We start from the raw sequence: 16,944 nt of genomic DNA on the forward strand, positions 1-16,944 counted from the left end.
CCTTTTGGACGAACTAACCCAGCACAAACATTGCAAGGAAACTACACCCAATGTCCAGTTGTAACACCAATGCTGCTTGCAGCTGCAATGGAGGTGTAGGGCCAATAACATCATTACATAGGAGGGCTGCTAGCACAGAATCTTTGATCTGCTTTTCTAAGGAAAGCAACTTTAAGAGGTTTACAATCTCACTTTAATTAAACACACACACACATATATATAAATATACATATGTCATTCACTTAGTTCAGGGGAACTTCAGAGAAAACACAAACAGAAATTACAAGCAGAAATTATATAAACAGTGCAAATAACACAAATCAGCAGAAGGGCTTCTGTCTGTCCATAGCAATACGTACATACATAGTTCCCAGAGAGAGAAGCACCAACACCTGTGTTTTCAAAGGCAGAGAGCTCCTTAATGGCTACCCAGAGTTTCGTGGGGCGAAAGCACAGGAACTCTTCAGCAGCTATGATGCAGTGCTTCTTAAACCTTTTCCTCTTCAGACCTCTTTTCCCCTTCAGCAGCTTTCATTGGCATTGCATAGCCTGAGGGTATTCACAGTGCAAAGTGTTCATGCTTTGTGTTCAGAACCAAGTCTGCAGTGAAGCTGGAGAAGCAACATGGGCAAGCACTGCCAGAAACACCTCAGATTCATTATGTGATTGATTTTTAATTAATTTTTGGTGTATTCAGAAAACTTTTACTGGTGCCAATTTTTTTGTGACTCCATATGGGGTCATGACTCATAGTTTAAAAAGCACTGAAACCAGCCTTGAATCCAGGAAAACCTGGGTTCAAGTCCCAACTTTCACACATAGCACCTGGGTGAATTAAAATAGTGACTTAACCTTGCAGTGCTTTAGGCAACTCTTCAAGGCCATAAATTATAGAAAAGAGAACAACCTGATTCAGTAGGAATTTCCTTACCTGGGAGTTCCTGATACCAATGAAATCACAGGTCTAGACCCTGTTCCCTAATCCTTTATTAGTTAGCTTTATTTGAGGTATTAAAGAGCACACAGAGGCACAAGATGTGTGTCTTGCACTTTCTATGTTTACAATGGAGAAATGGAATCAATTGAGATTGCTATGTCTGACCAAATGTGGCACTTCCTTGTTCTTACATTCCTATGTTATCTGGTAACCATTTTATTAAAGATCTAGGTTAATAGCTTCTAAATATGAAGGGAAGAGAATCTTCTCATAAAGATTCATCCAAGGGAAAGATGCATTTTTCCATTCTCAAAAACCTTTATAGGTCATCCTTATGTTTTTGAAAGTCCAGGTTTTAAACTGTGTGGAGAATCTGGTTACTTGTGTTGTGTTATGTATAAAGAAGTAAATTGGGAGCCAGGGGATCTGAGTTTTAGTCTTGGCTAAGCCATGAATGAAGCTTGTGACTTTCAACAAGCACTTCACCCTTCTGGGCCTCAATTTCCTAATCAACAAAATTAGAGAGTTGGAATTTTGTGGTTCTATAAGGTGTATTATTACATTTGAACATCATAATAACATTTGGCTGTTGATAATAGATTTAACTGAGGCCATTCTTAGAATATTACATGTTCTTCCAGATAGAGGAGAAGCAAAATAATTTTTATCAAACTAATAGGTGAAGCAAACTGCTTCAATGCACTCCCCTCTCATTCATGCCCATTGACATTCTTTTTCTTCATATCCCAGCTCAGGTTCCACCTCCTTCATGTGGTCTTCTTAGATCTTTTCTCCTTCCTATGCCATACAGCTAACTATAAGGGATCTCTCCTCAATTTTTTTGGGGTACTTTGTGTCAGTTACTATTGCCTCCAGATTTGTTTCCATGGTATTATATTTATCTGGGCACATGCCCTATCTCTCCTCTAATTAAACTGAAAGCTCTTTGAAGGCAGAGTCTATGCCATTTGGAGTTTTTTGTTCTCAGTTGTAGCTTCAGGCCTGGAACAGAGTAGGCATTTATTAAAGGTTGGTTAAAGTGAATTCAATTCCACCTGTTCTTTGTAATCTCAGATTTTGTTGGAATTGTTTTAGGTAATTGTGTCTATGGCTTCTTGAGTTTGGACAGAAGCCTCATATGTCATTTATCAAGGAGCCATTGCTTTCTTTTATGACTGGCTTTTCCTTTAATTTCATAGGCAGTTTAATTAACCATTTAAACGTTATGTCTACTGTCATTGAATCAAGGGGCAGGAAAAGGTGAGTTTAGAGAATATTGAACTCAGGGTTTTCAAAGACATGTTAGTAATACTTTTTGCTGTCTCAACAATGTGAAGAAAAGCATCATTCCAAGTCATTTTATTGTATAATGATTGGAGAGTTTTGGAAACTTCCCTTTGCTGTTTCCCTCAAAGGGGGAAAAGATGTTTAACATGAAGAAAATAGTCAGCTAAGAGTCAGAAGGCAGTAAAATTCAAAAAGAAGAGATAGTAGGAGATAGTTGTATGTGAAGGAGCTCAGAGGTTTTGCATTAGCTTGGTACCAGAGAAAGTTTCATACCTTATCATTAAAAGCACCTATCTAACATGTGTGGCCTATGTTGAATTGCTTGCCTTCTTAGGGAGGGTGGATGGGAAGGGAAGAGGGGAGAGAATTTGGAACTCAAAGTTTTAAAAGCAGATGCTCAAAAAAAGGTTTTTTTTTGCATGCAACTGGGAAATAAGATATACAGGCAATGGAGTATAGAAATCTATCCTGTCCTACAATAAGGTAAGGGGAAAGGAGGAGGGGGGAGTGGGGTGACAGAAGGGAGGGCTGACTGGGGAATGGGGCAATCAGAATATATGCTGTCTTGGAGTGGGGAGGGAGGGTAGACGTGGGGAGAAAATTTGTAACTCAAAAATCTTGTGGAAATCAATGTTGAAAACTAAAATGTTAAATAATAAAATAAAAATTAAAAACAAAACAAAACAAAACACCTATCTCTAGGTTAGAGAGTCACCCTGATAATTTCATTGGTTCCTTCCTGACTCCCTTGTTGCTGTATTTTCCAAATATTTACTTTCTTATCTCTAATAAATACAGGCAGAAGCATAGTCCCTAGCACATAGTAGGTGCTATATAAATGCTTATTCCTTTCCTTTTCCCCCTTGTCAGAAATTGCACAGTTGCAAAATTTTCCCTGATATCCAGAGGAAAAGTACACTTTAGGTGGGTTTTACTGGGTGAAAATGATCTCTTCCTACTCAGGAGATGAACACTTAATTGAGCCGTACCTTTCCAGTCATAAGAAAGAATAGAAGAAATATGACCATAATTTTCAGGGAAAGATATAAAGAAGTAATTTTCCTTCAGTTAGTGGAAACAGAAAGTCTTTAATTCCTTGTATAAATAGGAAGGTTTTTGTACTCCTGTACTATGAGTATAAAATCTACAATTTTGAAGCTAAGTAGATCGATTGATGGCTATAAATATATCACAGAATTGGAAGTGAATTCCTAGACCATGTAGTTCAATCCATAAAAGAGTACATTTTCCCTCACTCCTGATAAATAAATGATCATCCAGCTCTTCCTTGAATACCTCTAGTCAAGAGAAATGACTACTTCTGGAGGTAGTCCATTCCGTATACGAATAGTTTTAAATTTTAGGAAGCTTTTCCTTATGTCTGACTAAAACACACTTCTTTAGAAATTCCAGCCTTCACTCCTAGATCTATCTTCAGGATAAGCAGAAGAAGTGTAATCCCTCTTCTATGTGGTAGCTTTAAATACTTGAAGATAGCTCTCACGTCCCTTTGTCTTCTTTTCTCTAGGCTAAAGACACCCAATTCCTCCAACCAATCTTCATGTTATCTTTTATCTTGCTTTCAGGATCCCAGAAAGATTTGTCTGCTCTTAGCATCTCCATCTTCTTGTTGTCAATCCCATCACTCTATTAGAACCTTAAATCCAATGGCTTCTTTTCAGTCTTCCTTCTCCTTGACCTTTTTGTGGCTTTTCACATTGATAAACTCTGGAATACTCTCTGTTCTTTTGGAATTTAAGAAACTGATCTCTCGTGGTTCTCATTCTACTTATCTGATTATTCCCTTTCAGTCTCTTTTTATCGTTTCTCATCTTCTAAGAATGAGCACCTCTCAAGGATCTATCCTAGGTCTCTTTTTCATCTCTCTCCACACTGTCTCCCTGAGTGAGCTTTAGTTTTAGTATCCATTAGTTTTCATCAGTACAAATATCATCAGATGACTCTCAAATATACACACACACATACAACATATATATGTAAGTGTACATATATTTAAAATTATTCAAAATTATTTGAAATACATATTTAGAATTTTTAGAATATAAAATATTTGAAATTATATATAATTTTATGTATGTATTGCATGTTTGTATGTGTATATATGAATATATATGTATAAATATGTATATATATACATATTATACACAATTATACTCTCTCTTTAACCCTAGTCCAACTAAGTGCTGGACATCTCTACCTGGGTGTCCCATTAGCATCTCAAACTCAACATATTCATCACTGAACTTATTGTTTTTTCTATAAATCATCACATTCTCCAAAATTTTCTATTTATGTTGAGAGTACTATTCATTCAATCACCTTGGGCTGTAACTGTGGAGTTCTCCTTAAGTGCTTGATCTCTCTCCCTTATTAGGATGGGGGTGGGAGATGGAATAGAGTGGTTAGATTATGTGTGAGTCAGTGGGAAGAGATAAGAATGAATCCAAGCTGTAGTTTTCAAGTTTTCTCAATTATATTTCAGAACATCTCTCACATCTATTCCATTTTTTCTACTCACACACATTCATCACTCTGGTCCAACACTTCATCATCACTAATCTGTACTATTGCTAAGTCTTTCTAATTTGTCTTGCTTTGTCTCACATTTCTCCAGTTTATTCTCCACATAGCTATCAAAATAATCTTCCTTAGGCATGAGTCTAATCATGTCACTATGATGCTCAAAAGTCTTTATTCCCTCTAGGATAAAATACAAAAATTTCAGTTTGGTAGTTAAGACTTTTTACATCTCAATCTACCCTTCCAGTCTTTTCTCATCTTACTCTCATTCACATAGTCTTTCAAGCCAAACTGAATTACTAGCTTTACCCCAAATTTAGAATTCCACTTTCTGCTTCTCCACATGTGTTGAAGCAATTTCTCATGTCTCAACTGCATTTCTTTCTCAACACTACCTCTCAGAATCCTTACCTACTTTGAAGGATCAACTGAAGGTTTACTTTTCTCTATGGCCTATTTTTTGCTCTCTCCCTTGTAAAAATTAATAAGAAAAAATTTTTTGGGGGGTGTTTATGTTATATCCTCTCAGAATATATGTTCCTTGAGAGCTGTTTTGTTTTTGCTTCTGTGTAATGAAAGCCCTAGTCCCTTTTGAGCACAATATCAAAATGTGGTCTAACTAAATATCCAGCCACCCTCATAGTCCTGAATACTCTATATTTTTTACTTCCGTATCACAACATGCCAAGCTTGCTAAAACTTTCTGACCTTTTTCAGATTCCAGTCACATCTTATACTTGTGAAGCTCATTTGGAACCCAAATTTAAGACTTGAAAAAAATCTTTTTAAAGACATTTAATCTCTATTAAAATGTATTTAATTGAATTCCATCTGATGATTTTGACTAATGAGATCTTTTTGGATTCTCACTCTGTCATTAAATGTCCTCTATCCTTCCCAACTTTGGGTCATCCATATGTCTGATAAACATATCACATGTACATTTAAGTGACTAAATTTTTTTTTAAACAAAGAATCAAAAACAGGACTCTGGGATACACCTACAGTTTTCCTTTCTAGCTGATATTGAACCGTTCATTAATGGTAACTTTTTTCATAGTCATTCAATGAAGTCTAAATTCATCTAATTTTATAGTTTATGTCTTTCCAATTTGTCCACAAGGATAGAATGAAGGACTTTATTAAATTCTTTGCTAAAATTAAGCAAACTATACCTGTAGCATTCATCTAATGTATCTATTTTTTTAAATCTGACCTGTGATTTCATTAGTATAGGAATCCCTGGGTGAGGAACTTTCTCTTTCAATACAGAATGGCAACTTCCATTCAACTTGTCTCACTGGGTTGTTTGATCTACTGAGAAGTGCACTAGAAGTGACTAGGATTACATAGCCAGTAAAAGGCAGGACTGACTGTGAGGGTAGCTATTTATCCAGTCATTGCTGCCTCTCACTAGCCTAAAAAACCTGTAAAAAAACTATTATTGTGACATGACTTATTCTTTTTATTATTGTTATTATAAAAATATTTTTAATATGCAAATTTGCTATTCAGCTTGAAATTCAACAATTAATCAATCCCATTTAATACCATGATTTAAAAGTTGAGGTTGAATTGAGGATAGGTCATAGATGCACTTCACAAAAAAAGGCCCAATGTGGTATTACTAAGGTAGTGAAAAGAGGAGGTGGCTGCTGGGTTCTTTCTTGTTCTAGCTTTATAGCATTCATGAGAAATGAGAGATTTCACTGTGTGTGGTGAATTTTTGTTGGTCGGTTGTTTTAGTTATGTCTGATGCTTCTTGATCCCACTTGGGATTTTCTTGGCAAGGCTGCATTCTTTCTCCATCTCATTTTATAGATGAGGAACCTGAGACACTCAGGGTTAAGTGATTTGCCCAGGGTCAAAAAGCTAGTAAGTGTCTGAGGCCAGACTTGAACTCAGGAAGATGAATGAATCTTTCTGACTCCAGGCCCAGCACTCTAAGCCACTGTGATGCTTAGCCATCTAAGTGCAGTGAATACATACAATGAACACAGTGAATATAGTGTGCATATCTACAATAGAAGGTTCACTGGGCTGAGGAACATCTTTAGCATATAAATGTTCTGGTAGTTCTTTCCCATTATTATCATCAGGAAAATATGTAGGCAAATGGTAGATTTCTTGAAAAGTCTTTATAAGGAAGCAGCACCAAATCACAGATCTTTCCCAAGCAATTCTTATGTCCATGCATGGAACCATTTATGTGTTTTGTATTTACCCTTCACAATTTAATCTAAATTCTGCTTGATGTGTTACCCATTTTACCAGGGATTTTTCTTTTCAGGCCAAACTCTAGCAATATCACTAGTTGCTATTGCTTCAGATATGTTGGTTTTGGCCTGACTCTGACTGGCACATTGTCCTTTAAATCTCCACCTTTTCATGACTGGTTGAAAACCTTTGCCAGTAGTTTTGGTTGTAAAAAGGACATACTGTCCAGGACCAAAGGAAATGCCATACAGAGGCATACCTGTTTTAATCATGGCATTGTCAGTCACAAGAAATGTGAATTTCTCTTTTGGTGTCACTCTAACTTTTCTGTACATTTTCATTAGTGATTCAGATTTATAGAAATATGACACATTTTTCCTACTGTGATCAAGGATTTCTCAATTCCTCCTAATCTCTTTGGAATATATTTGAGGACTTGACAGTTTTGTACCTGTGATGACATTTCTTTTTTGCCATCCTTGATCCATAAGGGTATTATGCCCAATTTCACTAGAACAGGACCAATTTTTGAGAAACCTGGCTCCCAAGGATAAATGGATCATGGAGTTCATTTTTCAGAGGACACAGTTTACTTGCTGTTTGGGCCCTATATGCTTCAGCATTTAATTGAGAGTTTTGTTCAGACAGATGTTCATGCTGCCAGGTGGAACTGGCACAATGAATGCTTTTCACAATAAGATTGAAATGTAACCCACCAGCACTACCCTGGGGGTCACACAGCCTGGAGGCCATGTGGGCCAGCAGCTTCCAGCATGCCACGACATGGGGAGGCATGTGCTGTCATGTCCTCTCCCTCTCCCAGGGCTAACATGACCTATTGTTAATGAAGTGGTGCTGGCTTATTCTGGTCACTTTACTTTTCTAACTGGTCGCTGATGGTTCCTTTAGTAATGCATATTAGAATTTTGCCATAAATTAAAGCTCTCTGGCCTATAGTTTATAGATTCTTTCCTCCTCCTTTTTTAAAATGATCATGACATTTGCTCTTTTGCAGGACCATGGCGTCTGTTCCACGCTCCAAAATCTTCCAAAGACCACCATAGTTCAGCAATCACATTTACATATTCTTTCAGCAGGGGCAGTGAGATGGTGCTATGCCTAGAGCTCTGGAGTTGGAGGCAATGAGGCCCGAACTCAAACAGCTGGATTGACTGATTTTGATTCTCAGATTACTTCAGTCTTTCCAGGATAAGAAGGTAGCTTAAGCAAATCAAGGTGATTAGTAAACTCATTATTTACTCCATTTCCACAGGTAGGTGAACAGAAAACAAAGTCACCAAAACCTTGATAAGCAAGACATAAAAACACATTTGTTTGGCAGCTGATAGATTTATTCGATAAATGAAAAAGCACAAATTTTGGGGGAAAAGACTCTTTGACAAGAAATGCCAGGAAAACTGGAAAGTAGTTTGACAGAAGATAGGTTTTATAGCATATCAACTTATGCCTTCTGTCAAAATATATTATGTAAATATTTTAAAAATTCATACCATTAAAATATTAGATGGGAATAGAAGGTTATATGTTCTACAATGAAACATAATGGGTAAGAAAGGTAATGTGGTACATTTGACAAAGAACTGCATTTGAAGTCAAAAGAGTTGGCTGGTTCCCAGCACTGGTTGTCTTATTCTGGGCAAATTGTTTAACATTTCTCAGCCCCAGTTTCTTCATTTATAAAATTAGAGCATTGGACTAGATGACCTCTGACATCCCTTGAGTTCTAAATCTATTATCACATGATAAATTCATAGCTTAGCAGAGCAGAGAGAATATTGTAAAAGATAAAATACAAATTTCATCATATAAAAATTTTACGGATGTATGTAAATAAAATTAATGCAAATAGAACAATAGATTTAGGATTTAGGGCTAGAAGGGCCTAAAAGTCATGTAATTCAATACCTTTATTTTAAAGATGAGAAAGCTAAAGACTAAGAGAGGTTTAGTAGTCAGAGAGTAAGTGGTAACTCAGTCATGGATTCAGGTTTCTCTCCTGACTCTAAATTCAGTGATGCAAGTTCAGTATTCTTTCTATTGTACCACATGGCCTACCTAGAATAAAAAGAAAAAAGTAGTATAGATAGAGGAAAAATATCTTTTAAATAATTATGACCAAGTGGGATTTATACCAGGAATGCATGGATGGTTAACATAATTGATTACATCAATGATAAAAATTTTAAAAATCATATGATTGTATCAATAGATGCAGGAAAAGCTTTTGATAAAGTACCACACTCATTTCTATTAAAACATTTGAAAATATAGATATAAATGGATTTCTCCTTAAATTGATGAAAGCATTTACTTTAAAACCATCAGCAAGCATTGTTTGTAATGGGATACGCTGGAAGCCTTTTCAATAAGATCAGGTATAAAACAATATTGTATTGGAAATCTTAGCCATAGCAATAAGAGAAGAAAAAGAAATAGAAGGAATCAGAATAGGGAATGATGCAGTAAAACAATGTCTTTTTGAAGATGATATGATGATATACTTGAAAAATTCCAAAGGCTCAACTTAAAAGTTAGTAGAAATAAATAATAATGTTAGCAAAGTAGCAGGGTATAGAGTAAATCCACATAAATTGTCAGCATTCATATATATCACAAACAAAACCCTGTAGGAGATAGTAAGAGATTTCCCATTTAAAATTAGAGAATATGAAATACCTGGGAGTATACCTGCCAAAACAAACCCAGGAACTATATAAACAAAATTTAAAAAATTTTATACAAATAAAATCAGATCTAAATAATTAGAGAAATATTAATGGATCCTGGGTAGGCAGGGCCAACCTAATAAAGATGACAGTTTTACATACACTAATTTATATATTCAATGCCATCTCAATTAAATTACCAAACAATTATTTTATTGATTTAGAAAAAAAAACAACAAAATTTGTTTGGAAGAAGAAAAGTCAAGAATATCAAAAGAAATGATGAAAAAAGAGGAAAGGAAGGAAGTTTAGCAGTACCAGACCTTAAGCTATATTATAAGGCAGCAATGATCAAATCTACCTGATACTGGCTAAGAAATATAAAGATCAATGGAACAGAGTAGACATACAGTTTACAGCAGCCAATAAAAAATAGTAACCTTGTATTTGACAAGTGTAAAGACTTAAGATTTTGGGATAAAAATTTATTATTTGGTAAAAATTCTTGGGAAAACTAGAAAGTAACCTGGCAGATATTGGGCATAGACCAAAGTCTTACACTATCTACTAAGGCTAGGTCAAAATAGATAAATGACCTAGATATAAAGAGAGATATTGCAAGAAAATTTGAAGAACATGGAACATATTACTTATCAGACTTATGGATATGGGAACAATTTATAAACAAAGATAGAGAGCAGAATGAGGTGTAAAATGGATAATTTCAATTACATTAAATTAACAAGATTTTGTACATATAAAGCATATGTAGCCAAGCTCAGAAGGAAAGCAGAAAATTGAAAAAAAATTTGTAAACAGTTTTTCAGATAATGTCTCATATCTCAAATACGTAAAAAACTTGTCAAAATTATAAGATGTCATTAAATGCACTGTTTTCCAAACCACTAAACATTTTATTGAGAAAATGCTTGCCGTTGTGTGAAGAGATGATAGAGATAATAGCTGAATACGGTATTCATAATCTCATATATTACTTCTTAGGTCAATTCTTTACCTGAATTTTCTGGGAAGAAGCACATTTTCTTATTGTTTTTTTTAGAGCTGCTGACACATCTTTATTTCTTAGGCTGTAAATTACAGGGTTGAGCATAGGAGTGAGAATGGTGTAAAAAGCTGAAACTATTTTGTCTTTTTCTGGTGTGTGAAAGGAGCGGGGTAAGACATTAGAATAGAAAGCAGCCCCATAAAAAATACTGACTACTATGATGTGGGAAGAGCAGGTGGCTAAGGCTTTGTGTCTACCTTCAGAAGAATTCATCTGAGTGACAGTAACCAAGATCCGAAAATAAGAAAAAGAGATAAGGGATATGGGAACGACGAGCATCAGGACACAACAGGCGTACATGAGGGTCTCATATAGGGATGTGTCTGCACATGACAGCTTTAGCACAGCAGGAATCTCACAGAAAAAGTGATTGATCTTTCGTGAGCCACAATAAGGAAAACTCATAATGACAGGAGTCAATATAAAGCCATCAAGAGAACCACCAATCCAGGACCCCACTACCATAAGCAAGCAGACCCTTTGGTTCATTAAGAGAGGATAATGGAGGGGGTTACAAACAGCTACATAGCGATCATAGGCCATGAGACCCAAGAAGAAGGATTCACTCCCAAACAAAGTCAGATAAAGGAAGATCTGAACTGCACAGCCCAGAAAGGAAATGTTCTTTTCCCTGGATAGAAGGTCTGCCAACATCTTAGGAACAGTGATGCAGATGTAGACAGTGTCCATGATAGAGAGCTGACTAAGTAAAAAGTACATGGGAGTGTGAAGCTTGGAGTTCACGTGGATAAGCAGAATTATGACCACATTGGCCATTACAGCCACCACGAAGATAGATAAGATGATAGTGAAGATCAAGCCAGGGAACATGGGATTGATGAAGAGTCCCAAAAAGATAAAGTCCGTGGAATTCTGATATAATGTTTCCATTTCCTTGCCAAAATACCTAGAGTTGTAAGGAGGCAAAGTTGGTTATTTAGTTACCAAGCAACATAGAGAGCATCTCATGAGGACATTACTGGGTATCTAGAGAGGATGGGATACTAAAGAATTAGAATGGATTGTTTTTTGTATAACTCCATGGATATGGGTTGCCCCAAAATTTGTTCTGTAAGTATTCTTCACAGGGAGTCCATTGATATACATACACACATACATACATACATACATACATACATACATACACAAACACACAGATGGAACACATTTCAGTTTCCTTTGGATAATTTGGGATTCCACTCCAAAAACTCATCTCCTGACATCATCAGAAACATAATAGGCTTCTTTGAAAAATAGACTTTTGTAGTTCTGGTTGCAACCTTTGTATTTGTTATCATGAACAACACACAGAATTATACATGTATGTATATATTACATACACACATTCACAGTTATGTATACAAGATGTTCTAGAAAGCCTTAGTACACTTTTAATAGCTTAAAAACAAATTATAGTCTAGCCCAGATTTTTAGTTACCAACCTTTGAGTGTTTGGAATTTAAAATTTTGAAAGGTACATGTTTAAATAGTTTGAAAATATTTTTTGAAAGTACTGCAAATCTTGATTAAAATGTCTTTGTCTTAAGCAAGCAAATTGAAAGGGAGTGGGTAGGGAGAAACCTGCCCATCCTATCAAGGTGTTTATCACAGAAATGAATTCTAATATAGAAATATAGATAATATCATATATGCCCAGTAATTTGAAGAATATAGAAATCCAAGAAAGGAACTATTAATAAAAGCCATGAATATACATAAATAAATGTATAGAATATAGGTAATATGTAAAATGAATTACATATGCAAAAGCAAAGAGACAAATTTGACCTCATGGGCATCGTTAATGGGATTCATAATCAGAATATACCTCTGCTTTTTCAAAGAGAATATAAAACTTTAGGTAAAGGAGTAGAAGGAAGAATAGTAATGTTTATTAAGATACACTAGGTGAGGAAATTCAGAAATTAGAAGGGTCATATACATGAAAGAAAATCTGGATAAGGATTAAGGAAGTGAGAAATTTAAAAAATTTATTGTGCAACTATACCACAGACCACTTGGAGCGAAAGAAAAAATAAGCCAACAGTTCAGAGACAAATAATGACCATGAGAAATGACCACAGATAGTTGTCTAGATTTATTCCTTTAAGCAACCTAGAATCAGGAAGAGTAGATTTAGTAAGATAAGTAGTATCTCATGGCCTAAAATTCTCCAACATAAATCAGGCCAAGAGGGATGTGAATCTTTGAAGAATGGAATTTTGAATATACAAAAAGAATTCCAATGAGGGGCTAAAATAGTATTTAACTCAGGAGACTGATGTTAATGTACAGGAAAATCATAAACCATCTTAGATTTTTAAAAAGATAAATATAGTATATTGTACCCAGTACAGGAAACAGAGAATGGAGAAAAAACATGACAGCATGTTGTAGGAATAATGTTCCAGGAATGCTTAATTTCAGAATAACTTAAGGCTAGTGAGGAAAGTTAAGGGCTTCAAAAAAGTTTTTGAAAGCTGCATTGAGAAAAAGGCGCATCACATAAGAGGGATGCTTAGCATTCATGGGAAAATGCTGACAGATGCCAAAATGAAGATCAAAAATCTAATTCTTCCTTTGCTTCTTTCCTCTGCCAAAGAGAATGAATGACCTTTTGACTTAAAACAGCAGAGTAAAAATGGCTAATCCATCAGATCAGTACAAGTATAGTAAGAAAGCAACTACTTGCCCTCACGTCATTGGTCCAAAACAGACTTTAGTTTGTGGAAACTGAAATAACTCTTGGATGTTGTTATGACTGAGTCACTAAAAGTGATATTGAAAGACTATAAAGAACAGGAGAGGTATTAAAAGACTGAAAAGGGATATTTTCAAGATAAGAAAGAATTTCAGTTGTAAACTATAGACCAATGAGTGTGACTTTGATTCTTAGTGAATTCCTAGAATGGTTACTTACTATCTTGAAAAGGAAATGGTGATCACAAAGTGCCATGACTTCAGCAAGGTCGTACCAGACTATCCTCATTTCTTTTTCAGATAGGGTTATTATTTTAGTAAATTGGGCAGATGCTATAATTATAATTTTTTAAAACTTTTGAGAAACATTTGATAAGATATTTCAATATATTCTTGTCAAAATATGGTGACATTTGAGTTATATGGCAATCCAATTAGATGGCTGGGGACTAGACTCCGAATTAATGGGTTGATATTAACTCAGAAAAAAGTTCATAGAGATCTGTGATTAGTTTTCTGTTATTTAACAATTTTTTTCAGTGACTTGGAAGAAGATATCGATGACATCATTATTAAGTCTACAGAATGGCAAAAAGCTGTGAGGGTTACCTAATACACTAAATGATAGTCAAGATCTAAAAAGTTCTTGACAGGTAAGGACAATGAGTAGGATCTTATGAAAGTCAGTTTAGATGGGCAATTGTAAAGTTTTACACTCCTTCAAAAGAATGAATTCACAAGTTTAAGAAGGGGGAGCTATGGTTCAGTTTTTCTGAAAAAAAAATCTATTGCTTTTCAATAAAAGGTACTGGCCTATAAGCTCAATATGAATCGATAATGTCATGTAGCAGACAAAAATTTAATGTGATCCTAGTCTGTCTTAAGGAAGGCATAGGATCTATGAATACGTAGTTGGGCTGTGTTCTGCCCTGATAGGATCCCAGCTGGAATATTGGATTCTCTTCTAGAGGTCACATTTTAGGGAGGTCTTTGATAGGGTATAGATTATTCTGATAGAAGGATGAAGGATGTTAATATGGGGGACAATTGAAGCCATCTGTAATACTCTGAAGAAGAGAAGACTCGGAGGGAACATTATAGCTATGCTATGTTTGTAGAGTTGTTAGATAGTGAGGAAGATTAAACTTATTCTCTTATTGCCCTGAGGGTGGAATTGGAGCAATGAGAAGAAAGTGAAAAGTACAATTTATGCTTATTACTAGATCCTCTATTTAAGGAGGGTGCCCAGGGCAGCCACCTCATCATTTTCTACCTGGCTACAGGACTTCATCACGTCCCCTACTGGGTGCTCTCCTTGTTCCCCCTCCCCATGGTTTTTCAGCTTCTTTTCATGTATTGTCTTTCCCCAATAGATTGTGAGTTTCTTGAAGACAGGAAATGTCTTTTGTCTTTTCTGTATCTGTAGTACTTAGCACCATACTTACCACATAATAAGAGCTATGTTTATTAACTGAGTAAAAGAGGTGACATATTCACTCTAAATGTAATCATCCAACAACAATAAATTAATTAACATCAGTAATACTTCCTACTACCTAAAAAAACTCTCTGCTTGGTTTTTTGGCAAAACTATTACTGCTACAACTAATAACTGCAGATACTACTACTACTGTTACTACTACTCCAAAAGAATAACCACTTACATTTTTATATACGGGTAAAGGTTTATAAAACACTTTCCTCACGACAACTCTGTGAGGTAGCTTAGGGCCAGGGAAACCATCCCCTTTCTACAGGTGAGAAAACTAATTCTCAAGAAAATTTTAGTGACTTACCCATGGTCACACAGCTAGTCTTGAACCAATAGACCTCTCAAAAATAGTACTACTGTCCAGGTTTCTTTTCCTCAGATCTAACTTTTCTGGACTTCAGTTTCTTCACCTGTAAAATAACCATGTGGGATGGAATGGACTCTAGGGAGTCCTCTCCAGCTTTAATTCCATGATCTTGACACTTCTACTAAATAATATTATTAGTGTGGGAAGAAGTGCTGATGGAAAGCATTGGTTGTGAGGATATTCATTATTCAAGGCCAAATATATATCCTACTTCCTTTAGCAAGTCTTCAGCTACTGCAACCTATAGTGATCTCTCACTTCGTTGAACTCTTTCTATTTTCCCTTATAATTAGAATCATGAAAATTTTTCACATGTGAGAAATGAGAAGGGTTCTCATCAAACTATCTAATCTGGACAAAAACATCTGCACATATTTTTGTCTAAATATAGAAATAGATGTAGAGAATGATATATCTATATGTAGAGATACAGATATCTATAGATACAGATACATATCTATATAGACATAGATATATACCTGACTTACCTGGGATTCAGATTAACTCTTCTTTCTTCTGGACAAAATAGGTAGGTAAATAGATGACAGATGATAGATCTGTATAGGGAGATTTATCTATAACATTTCTATCTATCTATATATCTTCATTTAGATCTATCTATCTATCAATCTTGTCCAGAAGGAAGAATAGTTAATCTGCAATCTAGGTCAGCTGTAGATGAATGCATATTTCCTCCTCCTGACATACTCAAGATTAAGGAATCAATCTTAGAAGCAACATGCCTGTATTTGAGTATCATGCTATCTGGATCTAACCACAATCTAGGTCTCTATCATACAGCAGCAGAGTCTAAGCCCCAACTGTACAAAACTAAAAAGAGGGTGGAAATGTTTTAAATAATATTGTTTGAATGTGGGTCAATGTTCAACCCAAAGCTTTTCTCTAATACTGGATAGCTGTCAACATTGTCTGGTTCCCACAGGAGTAATCTCCCCAGTTAGCAATTAATGTCAAATCAATCAGTTCACCTTACACATTATAACAAAGGTTAGTTAAACCCTCAATACTTGACTTTTTATATCACATCAATGAAATAGTTACTTGATGAAGGGTACATTCTTATCCCAGATTTCTTCCTATTTCATCACAAATATCTTCAGTAATCTTTTGCTTCCTCCTTAATTAGAGCATGAATAGAGAAATGGAGTCAGAAAGGATGATAACATTTTCTGAGAGAGAACACAAGAATAGGATCATCAAAGGACTACAGAGTTTGCACCAAACTTCTCAAGAGTTGAACAAAAGAAAATAAAGTTTCTCTTATACTGGGGTTTAAATAATTTGTGTTTCCAAGTACCACGAGTAACAGAAATTACATGCATTAAACCCGAGTGGAAATATCTCTATTTTTAAAATCTCTGTGACAGAGCTATATTCACCTACAGTTGGCTTAACCCTTGCTTTCTATAATATGTAGAGGGCAGTAGGATATCATGTAACTAATTAATTAATCAACCTTAGAGAGTGTGTTTTATAATATGGCCAACAACCAACCCACTCATGAAGCCAGAATGTGTATTTCAGTTTTTCCAGATGCCTTCAATTTCCCTCTCTGATCCTCAAAGGGTGATCTGACTATAATTGAGTAACATACTCCACCAAGCTAATGGATCGGGTCCTTGGCAGCTG

General features: G+C 35.4%; 1 protein-coding gene and 1 pseudogene across 1 annotated transcript; both read right to left on the reverse strand.

Annotated features, from left to right (window-relative positions):
- Window positions 1-6,733: 6,733 nt before the first annotated feature.
- Window positions 6,734-7,777, reverse strand: LOC118857905 (annotated as a pseudogene).
- Window positions 7,778-10,672: 2,895 nt separating this feature from the next.
- LOC118858325 (olfactory receptor 2T2-like) lies at window positions 10,673-11,626 on the reverse strand. The gene has a single exon (XM_036768821.1). The coding sequence runs from the start codon at window positions 11,624-11,626 to the stop codon at window positions 10,673-10,675; it is 954 nt and encodes a 317-aa protein (XP_036624716.1).
- Window positions 11,627-16,944: the final 5,318 nt, after the last annotated feature.

This window comes from Trichosurus vulpecula, chromosome 7, assembly GCF_011100635.1.
Source record: "Trichosurus vulpecula isolate mTriVul1 chromosome 7, mTriVul1.pri, whole genome shotgun sequence".
NCBI lineage: Eukaryota > Metazoa > Chordata > Mammalia > Diprotodontia > Phalangeridae > Trichosurus > Trichosurus vulpecula.